General features: G+C 42.6%; 2 protein-coding genes and 1 pseudogene across 2 annotated transcripts; all 3 read left to right on the top strand.

Annotated features, from left to right (window-relative positions):
* The first annotated feature begins 4,886 nt into the window (after window positions 1-4,886).
* LOC123115106 (non-specific lipid transfer protein GPI-anchored 5-like) lies at window positions 4,887-5,403 on the top strand (annotated as a pseudogene).
* Window positions 5,404-7,891: 2,488 nt separating this feature from the next.
* LOC123117154 (UDP-glucosyltransferase UGT13248-like) lies at window positions 7,892-9,499 on the top strand. The gene has a single exon (XM_044537978.1). The coding sequence runs from the start codon at window positions 7,904-7,906 to the stop codon at window positions 9,275-9,277; it is 1,374 nt and encodes a 457-aa protein (XP_044393913.1). The 5' UTR covers window positions 7,892-7,903; the 3' UTR covers window positions 9,278-9,499.
* A 983-nt stretch (window positions 9,500-10,482) lies between these two features.
* Window positions 10,483-18,885, top strand: LOC123115105 (putative protein TPRXL). The gene is made up of 4 exons (XM_044536370.1): window positions 10,483-10,545; window positions 16,325-16,726; window positions 18,313-18,379; window positions 18,487-18,885. The coding sequence occupies exons 1-4, from the start codon at window positions 10,483-10,485 to the stop codon at window positions 18,567-18,569; spliced, it is 615 nt and encodes a 204-aa protein (XP_044392305.1). The 3' UTR covers window positions 18,570-18,885.
* Window positions 18,886-20,167: the final 1,282 nt, after the last annotated feature.

The raw sequence follows: 20,167 nt of genomic DNA, 5'->3' as shown, positions 1-20,167 counted from the left end.
AAGTCACCGGTTCTGTCGAAGTCGCTTTGCTGCTCTTATGCTTTTGCCCTTTGACCGTTTGACCGTCAGTTTGAAAACTTCATAACTAATTCATACTAAATCAGAAAAATACAAATAAGATACCAAAATGTTCAGAAAAACATCACCTATATATCAGTGTCATTTGCATTCATGAAAAAAGTGTTGGAAAGTGCACATCCGAGTTTTAGCTCTTTTGATACCACCATGAATAGTAAACTCTAGAAAAATTCAAAAAAATTCAAAAAAATATGGTGGCAAAGAATGACAAATGTTCTAAGTGCTTGCCAAGTTTCATTAGGGAACGACATTCGTGGAAGTCATGGCAAAAAAATAATCTATTTTGGAGTGTTGATTGTTTTTTTTGCCGCGACACCCACGAATGTTATTCCCTGATGAAACTTGGGAGGCACTTAAAACATTTGTCATTCTTTGCCACCAATTTTTTTGAATTTTTTTGAACTTTTTTAGATTTTACTATTCATGGTGGTAGCATAAGAGCTAAAACTCGGATGGGCACTTTCCAACACTTTTTTCATGGATGCAAATGACACTGACATATATGTGATGTTTTTTTGAACATTTTGGTATCTTATTTGCATTTTTCTGATTTAGTATGAATTAGTTATGAAGTTTTCAAACTGACGGTCAAACGGTCAAAGGGCAAAAGCATAATAGGAGCAAAGTGACTTGGACAGAACCGGTGACTTTTGGGAATTAGGGGTAAAACAGACGATTGGGACACAACTAGGGGCATAAATCTAATTATCCCTTATTAGAAGGGAGGAAAGATTCTTCATGGAAAGTAAAGTCCATATTAGCAGCAGCAATATGCACTTGGTAAGGAAGACATCTCTTTCTTTCAAACAAGAAATCATTTCTAGCTTTCAAATACACCATAAAAAATTCAAAACATTTTGCAAAGAAGCACAAGGATGCCCCATAGAAACCAGATGAATAAGAATAGAGTGCATTGAGTTATGACCCTGAACAAGAGTATCAGATCTGAGAAACCAAGGAGCAGAAAACCAGGCAGCTCTAGCAAAATCACAAAGAAAGAAGAGATGAAATTCATCCTCTTGCTGGGCACACCTACAACAAGTCTGAGAAATATGAATGAAAAAACGGCCTGCTCTCATACCTGTAGGCAAAGCTTTACTAAGAAGCCTCCAAGCAAAAGTTTGGACTTTAGGAAACACATTTTTCTGCTTCCAAATGATTTTGAGAAAATTCTTTAACTCAAGAGAAACCTCAAGAGGAGCAGTTCTAGGATGAGAGTGAATGGCTTGCAAACATAGCTTGTAGGCAGCTTTAGAAGAACAAATCCCATTAGGTGCCAAGGGCCAACAGAGCAAATCTTCATTGTCATCCTCAATAATATCAGTGTTAATGATTTGAGAAGCAAGGGGCTGTTGAAATAAAGAGAAAATAAGTTGATGATTCCATTTTTTTTGCCCAGGCAGCCAAAAATCTCTAACCAAAGAAGGATAAATAAATCCTGCTTGTTGAGGAATAAGAAAATCATGAATGGAATTCCAAAGAGGACACCAAGGCATACTCCATAAAGAAACGTTTCCTTTTGTGAGCTGATAGAAAGCATGGTCTTTCAGTTTGGGAAGCATTTTTAAAACAGAAGCCCAAAAAGCTGACTTAGGAGTGGCAACAGAGGCCTTCCAAATAGTAGTAGTAGGAAAGTATTTAGCCTGAAGAACACGATATAAATGAGAAGAAGGGTGTTTAGCTAACCTCCAAGCCGCAGCAAGAATTAGGCTTTCATTGATTGCTTTTAAGTTTCTGATGCCTAGGCCACCTTCTGCCTTAGAACTGGTGATATCCTTCCAAGCTTTGAGACAAAGACTCCTCTTTGAATCTGTTTCTCGTACACCTGTCCATCAGAAATTCCTAATGATAGCAGTAAGTTTGGCAATGAACTTCTTGGAGAACAAAATATTAGCCATGTAGTAAACCGGGATAGCTGAGAAGACAGAGCGGATAAGTTCAAGACGAGCAGCATGAAAAAGCATGTTAGCCTTATAAGAAGGAAGCTTATTTAAAAATTTATCTAAGACAAAGTTGTAAGCTACACCTCTATTTTTAGCAGGCAAAATAAGAGGGTGACCCAGATGAGTGAAATTAGCATCAAGATTAGCCACTGGAAAAATAAGCTTAATGTCATTGATAATAGCCTGATTACATTCTATATGTAACAGGCCCGTTAACAAGAGTCTCCAAACAATGCTTGCTTGGGCCATGTGCCCGTGTCTTGTAGCGTCATGTGCTCTGCATGGTACGTACTTTAAAAAATGTCTAACAAGCAAGCAAAACATCAACTGCCTGGTTCCGCGCATGAGGTACATTATCTATAAAAGCGTGCTACTGTACATATAACTTACTAACCCAGTACAACAATAAAATGCCCAAAACTCTCAAGATGAGAAAATATTAAATTAGTTTTGGCTTGGGTAATAATGCACACCTCCTCGTGCAATTCTAATACTTGTGGTGGTGTTGCGTTAAAGAATAAATGAACTGAAAAAAGATTTATCAGGAGGAATAAATTAGTGGCATTTCTATTACCTTCAAGAAGAAAGAACATATAAACAAATTAAGAAATAATGATTTTTTTCCTACAATCTACACTGAAATGTGCTTTTTCTTTAATCGGAAAAAATACACATAATAATTTAAAGAAATAAAATTAAATAAACAAAATCAAAATAATGTATATTTTTCTAGGAAAGAATGAATTAGTGACATTAATAAGAAAGAAGATGACACAACTTTAAAAACCATGCACATAATCTTGCACTGAAATTGCACCTTTTGTAATATGCAAAGAATAAGCATATAATATAGTGAGATTTCCGCAAAAAAGTGTTTTCTAAAAAGTAATGGATTAGTGAAATTGGCATTATCCATAAAAAAAAGAAAAGAAAAGAAAAAATGAAATAAAAATAATGAAGTTTTCTATAGAAGAACGAATTCGTGGCATTGGTATAATCCTTTCGTAACAACCAAAACAAAATCAAAATAATGAAAACTGATAGAAAATTACAAAACAATTTAAGAAGAAAGAAAATGAAAAAGAAAAAAACTTGCACACAATTTGCACTGAGATTGCACTTTTGGAAATATGCGAAGATAAGCATATAATAGTGCATTTTTCGCATTCTACTATAATTCACACAAAGTGTAACTTAAATAATCTATTTATTTAAAAAGAAAGAAAATAAAAAAACTTGCGCACAACTTTGCTCTCAAATTGTACTTTATTTTAATATGCAAAAATAATCATATAATCATGAAATCTTGGCACACACTATATATTATTTCTATGTATGTAATTACACTAGCCAAAACCCAACAAAAACAAAAAGTAACCAATAAAAGAAAAAACTATCGAAACTCGCACACAATTTGCACTGATATTGCACTTTTTGAAGTATGCAAAGAATGAGCATAAAATAGTGCATTTTTCGCATTCTACTATAATTTAGACGAAGTGTACCTGAAATAACCTATTTCTTTAAGAAGAAAGAAAATAAAATAAAAACATGTGCACAAGTTTGCACTCAAATTGCACTTTATCGTAAATTTTTATTATGCAAAAATAATCATATAATCATGAAATTTGGGCACATATTATATATTATTTGTATGCATAGGATTACACTCAGCCAAAAACCCACAAAAGCAAAAGAAAAAAGGAAAGAAAAAAGAAAAAAAATTCGAAACTTGTGCACAATTTACACTGATATTGCACTTTTTGAAATATGCAAAAAATAAGCATACAATAGTGCATTTTTTGCATTCTACTATAATTTACACATAGTGTAATTGAAACCCACAAAAAACAAAAAATAACCAAATAAAGAAAAGAAAAGAAGAAAAAGAAAAATGCATTGAAACAGAAAACAAAAATGGAAAAAAGAGAAATTTACACACAATTTATGTAAAAATTGCACCTTTTTATAATATGCCAGAATAAGTATATAATAGTAGAATTATCACAAAAATGAAAGTTTCCTAAGAAGGAATGAATTAGTGACATTGGTATTATCATTAAAAATGAAAGAAAATAAAACAAACACTAAATCAAAAACATAATAATGAAGTTTTGTAAGAAAAAATGAATTAGTGGTTTTGATATTACCCTTCAGAACAAATATGAAGTAACTACTACAACAAAATCAAAATAATAAAGTTTTCTAAGTAAGAATGAGTTAGTTGCATTCATATTACCCATTAAGAAGGAAGAAATTATAAAATAATCAACCAATAACAAAATTTACACACAATATATACAAACAATTGCGCTTTCAATAATATGCAATAATATGCATATGGTAGTGGAAATTTCACAGAAAATACAAGTATAATGAAACCGTTTTGTTTTAATAGTATGTAAGAAATAAGCACATAATAGGGCATTTTCACAGAATTACAATTTATACACATATTATAAATTACTTACGTGTATATATTTTGTATTCATCCAACATCCAAAATATACCCATAGAAACCGACAAAAAACAGAAGCAAATACACACACAAACAGTCTAATTAGAAAACATGTAACGGGCTTCAGCCCAACAAAAAATCGACTGACTCAAAATAGGTGTCAATCAAAAAACATGCAGCTCTGATTCTCAAAAAAAAAAACATGCAGCTCGATACAGAACAGCACACACAACAGAAAAAAAAACTGTTACTAAAAAAAAAGAAAAAAAAACTAGCATGCATCTTGGAGCAGCAATCAACGGTTAAAAAATTGACTGACCCAAAATATAAAACTCAGTCAGCTGACATGTAGGTAAAGTGAAAAGCCTCTCGCTCAAAAAATATCAATCCGAGGGGAAGAGAAATCAATGGCGGCGAGAGCCATGTCCGGCAGCAGCATCCTCCTGGCCACTGCGGTGGCAGCGGCCCTGCTGGTGGCGTCGGCGTCGGCGCAGTCCGGGTGCACGACGGCGCTCGTCGGCCTGTACCTGTGCTGCTGTGCATGAACTACATCAACGGCAACGACGCGGCGCCCAACAAGTCCTGCTGCTCCCAGCTCGGCTCCGTGGTGCAGTCAGCCCCAGTGCCTCTGCAGCGCGCTTGGCGGCGACTCATCGTCGCTCGGCGGAATGACCATCAACAAGACGCGCGCGCTCGAGCTCCCCAAGGCGTGCAACGTGCAGACCCCGCCAGCGAGCAAGTGCAACGGTGGTGGCCGTGCTGCTGGCGCCGCCACGCCGGAGGTGCAGACACCGGCCGGCTCGGGGTCAAAGGCGACGCTGTCGGTGTACCTGCAGGGAGAACGGTGGCTCGTCGCTCCCGGGCACAGTGGGCCTGGTGTTCGCGCTGGCGGCTGCTGTGGTCTGCGCGTTTAGTGACCAGTAAGAGCATCTCCAGTAGACTTCTTAAAACGATAATTCTACACCTACAAAAAGATCCTACGTAATCTTACTTACCCCTCCATAAATACTCTTCTCCCCCCATTTTAACCGAGGTGGGCCCCAGCCACTAATCCTAAACCAATTAATTACGTCCAAATCAGCCATTACGTAAAAACCCCACGTAACTGTATGTGGGCCAAACCTGTAAAATTCCAACGGTTTTATGATTTCAGATATTTTTTTATTAAGAACAGACACAATAAAAGTCCGCGGACCCTTATACATTTTAAGGGGCACCCAAAACGCGAGCCTCCGACCCATACTTCTACAAGCCCGAGGACGGTTTACATACCGCAAACTAAAAGATTCTGCCGCCCTCTCCCCGCACGCCGCTGTGTAACACCTGTCTCTAGCCGTCGATTTCTCTCAGCTCCAACAAAATTCTACACTGCAAAAAGATTGAGCGTGTGCGTGTGGCCATGGTTGTCCCCGTTCATGCTCGACGCGAGGAAGAGGAACGGGGTGCAGGCCTGGGGCCGGGCTCGCGTGTCCGTGCGACCATGGTGGGCGGGCGGATGCGGTCCTGGGGCCGGGCTCGCGCACTCGGGGAGCAGCCCTGAACTCCTCCCGACGTAGTATTAAAATAAACTCAAATGATAAGTGCCACACATGTGGCACGAAGCTCTCCCGCCCTGACATTTTTACAACGAAAGTTGTCAATTGAAAAGAAAAGGCTGGCGAGCTGGGAGGAGTAGGAGTGGTTCTGCGGAATCAAGAAGGTGCTTTCCTGGGTGGCGCATGTCAGGTGTTTCCTCAATGCACAGAGCCGGCAAGGATCGAACTGTATGCATGCAAAAGGGCAGTCCAACTAGCGGACGAACTAGACATACAAAATCTACATGTTGAAATGGACTGCCGTGAGATCGTTTGCAAGTTACAGAGGCAAGAAAAGGATCTGTAGCTGCTGGGACCGATCATTGAAGAGGTAAAGCAACTGTTGGCGTCAAGGGATAGGTGGAAAGTGACCTGGGTGAGAAGATCTGCGAATAATGCAGCTCATAGGTTAGCTAGGGAATGTGTGGCGAATAATCTCTGTAATGTGTGGCTGTCTGAACCACCTGACTGCATTTTGCAGATTGTAGCGGACGAAATTCCCAGTTGGGATGTTTAAATAAAGGTCGTAGTGAGTTCAAAAAAAAAGAAAGAAAATAAACAAACCCCCGAAAAAACTGAAACATGCCATCGAAAAAGAAAGTTGCTGTCCTCGTGTGATTAAACTTGCCGTAAAAACTGCTCGGAGTTGGCATGTGTTCATGCCACACGCGCGGCACTTATTAGGGTCCAAAATAAAAGATCTTGCGGCCTACATCATGCAAAATAGAAGATCCTGCGGCCTACATCGTGGAAAATAAAAGATCCTGCAGCCTACATCTTGGAAAATAAAAGATCATGCGGCCTACATCTTGGAAAATGAAAGATCATGTGACCTAAATAAGTCTATACGTGAGGGGGAGAAAAAGTATCAGGTGATACCAGTTTATACATTCTACCATGATACCAATTTGTAAAATTCAAAACATGTCAAAAAATTCTGAAAATAATCATGGTTGTTCACGACATATATGTCAACAACTCCTAAAAAATTCAGATCAAAATTCGGAATACACAAGGAGAAATAGAAAAGACAAATTCAGATGTGAATAGTGTCATTTTTGTTTTTGTCTTCTTTTGACACTATTCATGATGGATTTGTCCTTTTCTTTTTGTTTCTCTTTGTGTATGTCGAATTTTGATCTGAATTTTTTAGGGGTTATTGACATATGTGTTGTGAACATTCATGATTATTTTCAGAATTTTTTGACATGCTCAAATTTGAATTTTGCAAGTTGGTATCATGGTATCATGTAAGGATTGGTATCACCTTATACTTTCCCCTGAGTGTTTTTAGAGAAAAAAAAAGTTGAGGCAGTATAGAAATACTGTTACATCGATCATCCTTAAGTCTACTCAATAGGGAGCTTTGTTTAGTTTTTCATGGTACTCTCTCCGTAAACTAGTACTTCCTCCGTCCAAAAATTTTTGTCGGAGGAATCGATGTATCTAGATGCAATTTAGTTCTAGATACATCTATTTTCATTCATTTCTCCGACAAGTATTTCCGGACAGAGAGAGTAGTATAAATTAATATAAGAGCGTTTAGATCATCCTATCTATCCGTGTGACATCCCCTTCAAAAAATAATAATAATCGCATGACACCCCAGCTTATGGCGACGGGACGCGTCACTTGAATTTCAGTCCTCCTTACGTCTGACGACGACGAAGAAGCCTCCACTAGCACCGTGCCGGGGCTTCCACGTTCATGGCCATGTCCGGCAGCCACGACGGTCACAGATAATTTATTTTTTAGGCTACGGGTTGGAAGGTGTCAAGCCGTATCTATAAATTTATGGTAGAAGAACGCACAACGCAAGCAACGATAGCTAACAAACACGAACAGCGGCTATGTCAGGGTCGGATCACAGAATTCACGTGCTCCTCGTCTCATACCCAGCCCAAGGCCACATCAACCCGCTTCTCCAGTTGGCGAAGCGGCTCGCCGGCCACCGCGGCATCCGCTGCACCCTCGCCGTGACCCGGTCCGTGCTCGGCAACTCCGGCGGACCATCTCAGGCCGGCGCGGTCCATATCGCCGCCTTCTCGGATGGGTGCGACCGGCAGGGCTACGATGAGGTCGGCGATGTGCAGACCTTCCTGGCACGGCTCGAGTCGGTCGGGTCGTCCACGCTGGACGAGCTCCTCCGCTCCGAATCGGAGCATGGCCGGCCGGTGCACGCCGTCGTGTACGACGCGTTCCTCCTCTGGGCGCCGCGTGTGGCACGGCGGCACGGCGCCAAGTGCGCGGCCTTCTTCACGCAGGCGTGCGCGGTGAACGTGGTGTACGCCCACGCGTGGGCAGGCCTTGTGAAACTCCCGGTGGACAAGCAGAACGCGCCGGCGCAGCTTCCTGGCCTGCCCACGATGCTGTCGCCGGCCGACTTCCCATCCTTCCTCACGGATCCGGGCAGCAGCCCCGCTTACCTGCACCTGCTGCTGCAGCAGTGCGAAGGGCTTGAGGTGGCAGACTACAGTCTCATCAACTCATTTCACGAGCTGCAGCCCAAGGAAGCAGAGTATTTGTCGTCGAGATGGGGGGCCAAGGCGGTTGGCCCGAGCATCCCGTCGGCGTACCTCGACAACCGCATGGCCGACGACACGTCCTACGGCTTCCACCTCCACACTCCGATGGCGGCGGAAAGTATGGCTTGGCTAGACGACAGACCGGCGCGCTCTGTGGCGTACGTTTCCTTCGGCAGCCTCGCCAACGCCACGCCCGACCCGGCGCAGGTGGCCGAGGTCGCCGAGGGGCTGTACAGCAGCGGCCAACCCTTCGTGTGGGTCGTCAGGGCGTCCGAGACCTGGAAGCTGCCTGAGGGCTTCATCGGCAAGGCCATGGGGCGGGGGCTCTTCGTGACATGGAGCCCGCAGTTGGAGGTGCTGGCGCACCCGGCCGTCGGGTGCTTCGTCACCCACTGCGGGTGGAACTCGACGATAGAGGCCCTGAGCATCGGCGTGCCCATGGTCGCGGTGCCGCAGTGGTCAGACCAGCCGACCAACGCCAAATACGTCGAGGACGTCTGGCACGTGGGTGTGCAGGTGAAAGGGGTGGTGACCAAGGAGGAGCTCGCGAGGTGCATCAGAGAGGCCATGGATGATGCCAAGGGCTACAGGACGAATGCTGCAAGCTGGAGCCACAAGGCGAAGAAGGCCATGAGTGAAGATGGCAGCTCAGACCGCAACATCGCCGACTTCCTTTCCAAACTTGGACCGAGCACATAAACACATTTCATGAATAATCTAGCCTTTTCTTTTTGAAGGATCATGAATAATCTAGCTAGTTTCCCTTGTCTCTTGTATTTGTGTCTTATTCTTTTGTATGTCATCATGCATTTTGTGCCTTTCTGCCTGGCTTGTTAGTATCATACCATTCTGGAATTTAAGGTCATATGTTTCTTATTTTAAGTTAACTACTATATCGTGGGCATAGTTGTTTCTTATTCTTGTATTTAAGCTTTCCCTCCGTTGAAAACCAAGATATCACTTCGCCAAGTCTTGATTTGCTACCAATGATCGGTACTTGCACACAACTAAGAGCATCTCCAACGGGCGTCGAACGTAAAAAACTGATTTACCGCGCGCCCATCGCATGGTTTGGCGCAGCGCTGGCTCCAGCAGCTGCGCTAAAGTGCAGCGCGCGTGCGCCGCTCCAGCAACGCGTAAAAAATGCAACGCGCACACAACATTTTTTTTATTTTTAGAATCGGAAGTATAGATAAATAAAAACTAGATATATTGCATAAATAAAAAATGATACAAAGATATTTTACATCGATGCAACTAGATAGATAGTTCGAAAGCATAGATAAACTACGGCGTAACTAGATAGAAACTACTCCAAGTCGCTATCATCATCACCATCATCGTACTCGTCGGTGTCATCCGAGGTATCGAGCCATATGTCCAACCAACGATCATCGTTTTCCGTGAAGAACGATTTCCCACCAGCTGCAACGATATCCGACTGCGCATTCGCCAATGCCTTCCGCCGACGCCTCTCCAACCGCGAATTGCGGCGCCTTCGCGTGTCCTTCTCGTGGCGCCTTGCCCAGTAGGATTGCTCGTAGGCGACGTCCTCCGGATGGTGCCGGCGCCACTCCCCCATGACCCGCTCGTCCTCCTGGGCGACGAGGAGGCGGCGCTGCCGCTCAGCGTGCTCCGCACGGTCTTCTGCCGTGTTAAGACGAGGCGGCGGGGCGACGTCCAGCGCCTGCTGGAGCGTGTAGACGTCCTGGAAATTCATCTGCCCGCGCGGCCTGCCTAGGCGCCACGCCGCCGCGTCGTACGCACGGGCGCCCTCGTGCGCTGTTCCGTAGGTGCCGAGGCCGAGCCGGAGATCGCCGGAGCGTATCTCGGAGTAGTACCCGCCGTTGGGGTGCAGGCGGATGCCGCGGAACCCCGACGCTCCTCGGCGGCGCGGCGGCATGATGGCGCTGGAGCGGTGGAGGCACGCGTGGCAGAGGAGGAGGAAGAGGCGCGTGGCAGAGGAAGTGGGATCGGAGTCGTGGGGAAGGCGCGTGGCGAGCGCCGCATTTTATAGGCGAGCCGGAAGCGGTGCGCCAAAAATGGCGCGTGAGCTGCCGCCTTTTCGCGCGCGCGCAAGCGGTTCCCGCGCGCGCGAGTTTCCCGCCACCGCTGGAGCGCGGCAAAACGTTCCGCGCGCGCTAAAATCTGGGTTTACCGCGTGCGCGTGTCTTTTGGCGCGCCTGTTGGAGATGCTCTAAGACACTTCACTCTGCTAGTTACAAGTACTCCCTCCGGTCCTTTTTTGTCTTCATATAAGTTTTGTCCTAAGTCAACGTATCTCTATTTTGACCAAACTTATAGAAAAAATGATCAACATCCACAATGCCAAATCAACATTGTTAGATTCATTATGAAATGTAGTTTTATAGTATATATATTGGGTATTGTAGATGTTGATATTTTTTAATATAAATTTGGTCAAACTTTGTAAAGTTTGAGTTGATACAAATCTAATACGCGGAGTAAAAAGGACCGGAGGGAGTATAATGTATTTTATTTATGGTTGGAAGTGATGATTGCAAGCAAGTAAATGAAATGATTCAGATCGTAAAGAATATAAAAAAGTATTATCAAGATTGCAATTGTGACGAACAAATGATCGGAATCCATAACTTCACACGTGGCACCTCTCTAGAAGAAGGACGAAATCACTGTTTTGACCTTGTCAGAAAACTATAGCACAAGATGAACTCTCCATGAAAGTATTTCAAAATCTGACCCTTTTAGCAACGCCACAGACCGTGGCGTTTCTGCTCCATATAAAACCGCCGAGCTAGCTAGCGTTGCTGTTCCTTGTAGAAACGCCGAACTAGCTAGCGTTGCTGCCCATATGAAAACGCCAGGGGCCATGGTGTTTCTTCCCTAAAAATGATTTTAATAGATATCTTGCTAGTGCTCAGTGGACTTGATTGATGAGTACATTAAAAGAACGAATAAACAAAACCTTTTCTCATGCCTTTTCACTGTGTTGTTAGTTGCTAGCTGCTCCTCTGCATGTGCTGCAGGTTTACATGTGCAGGACATGGGAATCCAGTGCATACGAACATGATGTACAGGCATCTGCATGCTCATGGCCTAGGAGCAATGCAACATAGGTTGGGTAGCAGTTGTTTGTCCGACGGGTCAACAAGCATTTCGAGCTGCATGCATGCATGGGCTAGATGGGGTGATGGGTTTCAGGCCTTTGCGTCAGATCGGCATAACAGCGGCTGAAATCATTGTCAGAACAATTAAATATCCGGGGAAGCAACGCCAACGGTCCTGGCGTTTTCATATGGGCAGCAACGCCAACGCCCTGGTGTTTTCATATGGGCAGCAACGCTAGCCAGCTTGACGTTTCCACAAGGAGCAGCAACGCTAGCTAGCACGGCGTTTTTGTATGGAGCAGAAACGCCACGGTCTGTGGCGTTGCCAAAAGGATCAGATTGTGAAATAATTTCATGAAGAGTTCATTTTGTGCTATAATTTTCTGACAAGGTCAAAACAGTGATTTTGTCCCCAGAAGAACACATGCGCCAAGTTTTGGAAGATGTGGCATATAGAGCTTGAGGTTTTGACTTAATGGATTATGCCCAAGCACTGCCTGTAGAGAATTATACATATCCTCTTGTTGAATTATATAATAGTTGGTTCTATTTACGAAGATATTGAATACATATATACTCTTGGAGTTAGGATGTGAGCAACAGGTGGCAGGTCGTAATTAGTTACTGATTTAACTGAGCTTTGGATCTCGAACCTTTTCTTTACAAGTTGAATGCACCTAACAGTTCCACATCAGTCTAAACTGCGAGAAAGGGTCAGACACTATAACCCAACACGTGTCATTAGACTTCATCTATCACATATATATTATGAGGTGACCTCTATATCTGAAAAAGGAATACTATCCAAATAAGGAAAACATTTTATTAAAAAATGGTGGTACAAAAGGTGATCACATTTTACTGGTCACAGTGTAACTTAAGTATGTGAATGTCTGAGTTCTTCAATGGTGACGACACTTGGTGGTACAAAAGATGAACACCTTTTACCGGTCACAATGTAATTTAGGTATGTGAATGTCTGAGTTCTCCAATGGTGATGACACTACCCATACTAGTACTTACTCCGCCTTGGTTTATTACTCCCTCGTATTTTAGGTCAAACTTTGATCATAAACTTGACTTACAAAATACTAGATCATGGATGGCGCGCATTGCCGTGCCCGTCCCTTCTGGCAATATAATGATAAGATGTTTCATAATATAAATATACTTATCACTGAATTGGAAGGTAATGCTGGGAGTAAAGGATTGCAATATTCTTCACTCTCATTTTTGTTGCACAAGATGAGATCTTTACTTCTTTTTCTTGTTCCTAGCTTATACGACATGTCAATTATAGTGGCATTTTCCCTCTTGTTCCGGTTGTTGACATCCAATAAGTGATGAAGGATACAAAAAAAATGGCAGATTAACAATAAGTAAAACAACAACAACTCAAATTATAACGTGGACCGGGTGTATTTGTTTTACAAATTTGAACATTTTAACAGTACAGTTATACTCCCTCTGTAAACTAATATAAGAGCGTTTAGATCACTAAAGTAGTGATCTAAACGCTCTTATATTAGTTTACAGAGGGAGTAGCATAATAAGTAGTTGTTACAATAAAGGACATTAATGCCAGCGCAAACTGAGTAACATGTCAAATACAACTTTAAAGACCAACATCGTGAAAGAATGCTTCACATTATCAACTTTTGATCATTCTGAATGGTGCATTTTGTGGCAATGCCTCAAAATTGCAAAACAAAAGGAAATGAGAGGAAATGAAACAACAAGATTGGTAAAGTATGAGATATCGGATCAAAAGTAGACCCAGATGCGAGAGGAGAAAAGCTTTGTTGCCACTCTAGCTGAGCATCTAAGCAGAAGAAAATTTTCCCCAAACATGTAATCAGATGTATATAAAGAATTTCTGAGGACAACTGTACAAGCAGAAATCTGAGGCTCTTATGAGGACCCTCAATTTCTTGTGCTAGGCCCATGAGATAATTTCCTAAATGAACCACAATATAAAGAATACATCACAAGCACTAAACCCAGTAGAATTGATCTATATATTCCCATAAAGAACATAAACAACTATGCAGACAAACATACATACTAAATGGGCATTTTAATTGTCACCATTAATTAACTCTTTTATAGCTCATATATGAAGCAAAGGAACCTTAACCACGGCAACACAAGCAAGATCATTAACTAAACAACTCACTACCACCCCCTGTACATCCAACCCTAGGTTAATAAATAATACATTTATCTTTTATGTACACAAATATCCATCCAGCACTAGCCTCTCATGGCAACTGTTTATATCTGAAATATTTGGACTAACTTCACATTTATGCATTCGTGATCGGAGCTTATAATGTCAGTCTACATATACAGTGCATGGATGAAAACAGGGGAGCATACCTCAATATCGTATCAAGTATTTTAACAGAAAATAGGCCCATTGTATTATTATTCATTTACGGTGGATAAATTGAATTTGTTATTAATTTTAATATGACAAATAGAAATGCAAAATATTTGAAGTCACCAGGTTGTTTCTTGACTAACAGACTACCATTCTTCTCATATAGATTATCATTTTCTTGGTGTGAATTCCATTCAACAACAAAAATATAGAAGGCTTACCTATGTTGGATGTGCACTACTCAGTTTATTTCAAAAGGGGAAAAAGAATTGTGCTTGCATGGTGGATTCCATAATCAAATAGATAATGTCAATGGTCTCCATCTATCAATGCAATGATACACAATCTTTGCGTATTTGCAAAAAAAAATATTGGCAGGAAAGGCACTAATCAGTCCAGTAGCCATCGATGAACTTCGGGTAGGGACACTGCAATCAAAGTGAATTGCTGTACATGTAGAATATCTCCCCTCTCAATAAAAAGGATGGTAAGTGAACTAACATTGAGATCCCATCTTCCGAAGTAATCATACCCTCCATCGGTTAATCTCTTATGTCCAATGCATCATATTCCTACACTGAATGATCCAACCATTAAGAAGTGAACATTTATGGTAAGCTTCACATGAAGCTTAATTACAACGCTATGGCATGAAGATTGATGTCATCTGCTATAGTGAGTACATGATGTCCTCACACATAGAAAATAAAGACCATCGATTGCATGATTGTGAGTTCCATGGCCAAGGAAATCAAAGCCTGAATAGTTTAAAGGAATCAAGTAAAGTGTAGATTTAATCAGGAAGATTTCCACCAATGCCCTACTTGCCATCGGGAGCCTAAACAGTTTAAAGGAAAAAACAAATGGCAGATTTAACGAGGAAGATTTTTCGCCAATGCCTACTTGCCAGCGGGGAAGTCCTTTTTGTCACTTGTCTTTGTCGCCCGTCGGGCACATGGAACACCAATTAAAGATTTCCATGCAAAGAGTTATGTGCCAAGGCTTGTTCTTGCAAACCAAAAACAAATAATATTCAACAAGCCATTGAAATGCTTAAAGAAGGAACCACAAAACAAAGAGGAGATTGAATCTCAAAATTGAATCCATGAAATATTCGTGGTACACAATTGACTGATGATATCCTCACGGTGGACAGGTTGGAACCTCGCCATAGTCACCCTGCCATTGGCAAAGACAAAATCAAGCATGACACCCACATATTTTTCTTCCTCTCCATGCCACCTCTTTGAGTCACCATGAAGAGCTTCTTAAAATGTGGATCCACAATAACTAGCAGCGATGTGGTCAGGGAGGCTATCGCCATGCTCAGGACACACAATACAGTGATGTGCTAGTACTTGAATCGTAAAACATAAGCTACAAAAAACTTGCATTTAAACCCAAAAGGAACTTGCTAGATGGGACAGATCAAATGCATCAAAAGTGCACTAAGTAGCTTATGATTATCCAGAAGAAGCTGCAAACACCAAATCCCCTTTTGGTTAGAAAGCATTCAGCACCAGCCCTCTTGAAAAGTAAGTGTAGCCGTATAGACCGAAACATGATTGCACTCTGAAAAAACAAACAAAAAATCTTCCATGTATCGATGACGGAGCACCTGATCTAACCCAAATTTATTTTTGCAAATAAGCAAGAATGACAGAAAGTTTGATCAAAATACACTATAAAAGAGCTTGGTATCTACTACAGCTTGGCAAACAACCACAACTACCAAAGAAAACCTGGCGTTGTGCGCTCAACGAGATCTCAAGCACAACTGATAGGAGCAAAATTTAGTTTTTTCACAAATAATAAAGAAATGTTCTCCCTTGTGAAAAAAAACTGTTGATGTAGATACTATGTCGACTAACCCCCAACTGCAATTTGACATATGAATCTATGATGCTACAACTAACAATCAGCACAAATAAATAATTTAATAGTAACCCTAGATAAACAAAAAGGAAAATGTTTGAATGATGATTTGGGGATCGGTCTAATCCAGAGAAAACTACATCATACCAATAGAGATGAGAAATGTAAATTTAAGATCTAAAAGTATCACCTATTTATCGAGTCACTGCCGTGATCGTTTGAAAAACTTAATCTGCAAGGACTACTACTACTGGACGACCATTTTTCCTTTCAACCAAGTTATCTAACTTCACATGCAAAATACCTACTCCCTCCGTTCCAAAATAATTGTCGCTGGGAGAAATCTCCGACCAGGTGAAAACGAACGAAAGTACAGGAGTACCCCTAAGTTGAAATCAGATCGTTGTCTTCCTCGTTATCTTCCTCCAGGGCAGCGCATCCAGGCCAGCAGCAGGCCCCTCCTCCTCCTCCAGCTGCTCGTCCAGACCAGCAGCAAGCCCATCCTCCTCCTCCTCCGCCCTCCACCAGCAGGAGCCTCCGCCAGGCTCCTCCCTGTTATCCAGCTGCTCGTCCCCGTCGTCAGCAGCAGGCCCCTCCTCCTCCGCCCTCCACCAGCAGGACCCTCCACCAGGCTCCTCCCTGTTGTCCAGTTGCTCATCCCCGTCGCTAGCAGCAGGCCCAACCTCCTCCGCCCCACTGCCCCAGTCTTGCCGCCGCCGCCCTAGTGTCCTCGCCCTGCTGCCCAGACAGATCGTCGCTATGCCCCCGCCTGGTCATCGCAACACACACCACTCCAGGAAGGTACTCCTCACCTCAAATTATAGAAATTAACAACACAAGATTGATTCAGTTAAACAGTACATCAGAATTTGAGGAATCACTAGAATTTCAAATTCAGGACTCAACTGAATAAAAAAGACAAATAAAGGAGGCAAGTGTAGCCTGCAGCCCACATTTTCCATCAGTCATCCAAATATGGCTAATTAAACATGGCTTGCTTTGGTTGTGTGTTAAGCTTATATTTATTCTTTAAACATGGCTAGCTTTGGTTAGTTAGCAATGGCACTTTCAATTTACAGTCATAGCCAAGAAAAGAAAATGTAGGGTAAAGCAAAGAAAAGAGCAGCTGGCAAGGTGCACTATCTGCTTCTTACTGTAGACATGAATACAAGGAGTACATCACTCTCTATCTATAGGAGTAATATGAACATCATTCTACATGGGTCTCTGAACATCTTCTTACAAAGTTGGAGCACAATCACTTCATTTATCGATCTGTATATCATGGAAGAGGAACCGAAGAATGTGCATGTACTTACAGTAGTCTTTTGTCTTTGTACTCCAAATCTGGAAGCAGGCAAAGATTTTCTTTACTACCAAAAAGACACTTAAAATTGGAGTCTACAACAGTCTTTTGTCTACAGGAGTGAATATGCACTGGTGTACTCAAATTCTGGAAGCACTAGCACTAGTACTGTACATTTATTTGCTTCAGTAGATGTATGCACAAATCTGGAAGCAGGCAAAGGTTTTCTTTACCTACCAAAATCTGCTTCTGCTTTCTAGTAAATGGCTTGCATCGTCCTTGGATGAAGTGCATTGAAGTACTCCTATTAAAAGATGAACAAAAAAATGTTACTCCTACACTGTACTGAAAAAGTTGCACAAATCTCTACTGCCAAGCCTTGCATTCACAGGAAGTACTCCACACTCCATACTGTACATCCTTCCATAAGCAAAGAAGATGCCAACAAAGAAGATGCACATAAATCTCTACTCCATGCTTTAGTGGATTTAGTGAATCAAGTCTGTAGAAGCTACAGAAGCTACAGGAGATCACTACAAATCTCTACTCCATGCTTTAGCACATTCAATTACACACAGGAGATCACAGAAGAAGATGTGGAGATCCCATAAATCTGTGAGACGAGCCAAATTTCATTGCTTGATGGCCATTTAGACAATTTTAATAGTGATAAACCTTATTTTATTTTAGTCAAAGCATCACAGTGACAATGCTTATTTTATTTGAGTTTTTACAGTGGATACAGTTTTGGCAGTAAAATCTGCAGTACTCCAATTTTACAAACTGAAAACTATGACAGTACAAGCAGATCTCAGTTTTCACATGGAAAATACAATTCTCAGCTTTACAAACTGAAAATTATTGTATGATAGTACAAGAGGATCTCAGTTTCAAAATGGAAAATACACTTCTCAGTTTTACAAACTGAAAATTATGACAGTACAAGCAGATCTCAGTTTCCACATGGAAAATACATTTCTCAGCTTTACAAACTCAAAATTACTGTATGATAGTGCAAGCAGATCTCAGTTTCAAAATGGAAAATACACTTCTCAGTTTTACAGACTGATAATTATGACAGTACAAGCAGTTTCAAAATCTCCAAGAAGTCACCTGCAAATGCAAAGTCTCCAGGGGAAAGCACTCAAGTAAGCTCATCACCTTGAGAACTTCACAATAATAGCCATGATCTTCAAGCTATGTTTACAAGCAGATCTCGGTTTTTCTGTTTCACAAGCAGATCTCAATTTTTCAGTTTTGACAGTCAAGCATCCTCGCCTTTGCTCTACCGCGGGAGGCGATAGTGGTGGCTGCCCTATCCCCATGAGCTCAACGTGACGACTCTCCTCTCTCCAGGCCCCGACGACCTGCACCAGAACACCAACGCTGAGCGTCCTCCCCAACCTTGTACAGGTATATACGACGGTCCATTTTCAGCAATCATATTGTACATACAAATTTGTTGCATTTGTTCAGACATCACGGACAACAACTTATAAATTGCCCATTTTTTGTTGGCTTTACTACTATTACCCCTAACATTGACCAGGACCATGATCCTAGATTATATTGTGCAAACTTCTGGGAAGAAAATTACTCCTGCTTTTAAGTTTGTGACATAACATGAAGGAGAAAGAGTTCATTATCGACCAACAGGTTTAGTTTTTTACCTCATTTTCCATTCCCACATTATCTCAATGGATTTTCAGCTTGTTCAGTCCTCCTCCATTGTCGTCATCAGTCCTCCTCGTCAATCTGCTGCGGCCGCACGGCTGGCTGCAGGCAGGTTGATGAGGGCATCTACTGTACACAAGGCCCGCAAATCAAATCAAATCCAATTCACAAAAGAAACATCAAATCACACGGCCGGAAGAGGGGAAGGGAACCTGCTCTACTCCATGGAAGAGTTGGAGGAAGAAGAGACATCATGAAGAGGAGGACTGCGCATTAGGGACGAGTTCGGAGTGGGGCTGGTAAAGCTCGGAGATCTGCACCTACTTGAATCGCCAAGTTCAATCCTTGTACCGCATGAAGAGAGTAGATGAGCACCAGCGAGGGAGCTAGGAGGGGGTGACGTACCGAAGGGCGTTGGAGTGGAGGAAGGCCATTGCAGATCGTGCTGCCGCACTCGGGATCAGCCGCCAGAGAATAAAAATGAGATCTTTGCGACGGTGGAGGCGACGCGGGCGAGGGAGAGGAAGCGGTGACACGGGCGAGGGAGAGGCGCCGAGGACAAGAGCTAGGGAGAGGTGCCGGCGACGTGAGCTAGGGAGAGGTGCTGACGACGTGAGCTAGGGATTCGGCTGAGCGAGACAGAGAGTGCGTGAGTGAGCGAGAGAGTGGACGAGGTAGGTCGTAGGAGGGTACTTTAGAAAACAACAAAAAAGATTGTACGTGCCGAACTTTGTACTAGAAACTCCCGGTGACAATTATTTCAAAACAGAGGGGAGTAGGGGTCTGTTTGGCTGGAGACTAGTGTGACCAAGCCAAAGTGTGGCTGAGAAATTGGACGCCAAACTTTGGCAAAAGTTGGCAAAAAATTATCTCTATAACAAGTAGGCCATAGGGGCAATAAAGTGTGGCAAGCCAAAGTATGGCAAAAACCAAACACATGCCAACTAAACTGTGGCTGCCAAATTTTGGCTTGGCAAACTATGACTAGGAACCAAACGGCCCCTAGATCATCAAAGGAAACAACGTGAGCACCAACCATGTAATGGAAAAAATCTAATATGAGGCCAGAAAGCTGACTACAAGCCACTGAAATCAGATCAAGGCAATACCTGGTAGTCGAGTCTCCTCGACGGGCTTGTCGTGGTGTGCCTGCATGTGGTCAGGTAGGCAGGCGTTGATGGTGCTGAAGAACACCATGACGGCCGATGGATTTGCCTCTTCATCGCAGGCGGTTCGCCCGGGCCGGCTGGATCGACCGGTGT

The sequence above is a fragment of the Triticum aestivum genome, chromosome 5B (assembly GCF_018294505.1).
Source record: "Triticum aestivum cultivar Chinese Spring chromosome 5B, IWGSC CS RefSeq v2.1, whole genome shotgun sequence".
In the NCBI taxonomy this organism is placed as follows: Eukaryota; Viridiplantae; Streptophyta; class Magnoliopsida; order Poales; family Poaceae; genus Triticum; species Triticum aestivum.
This window is presented reverse-complemented; position numbering and strand designations above follow the sequence as displayed.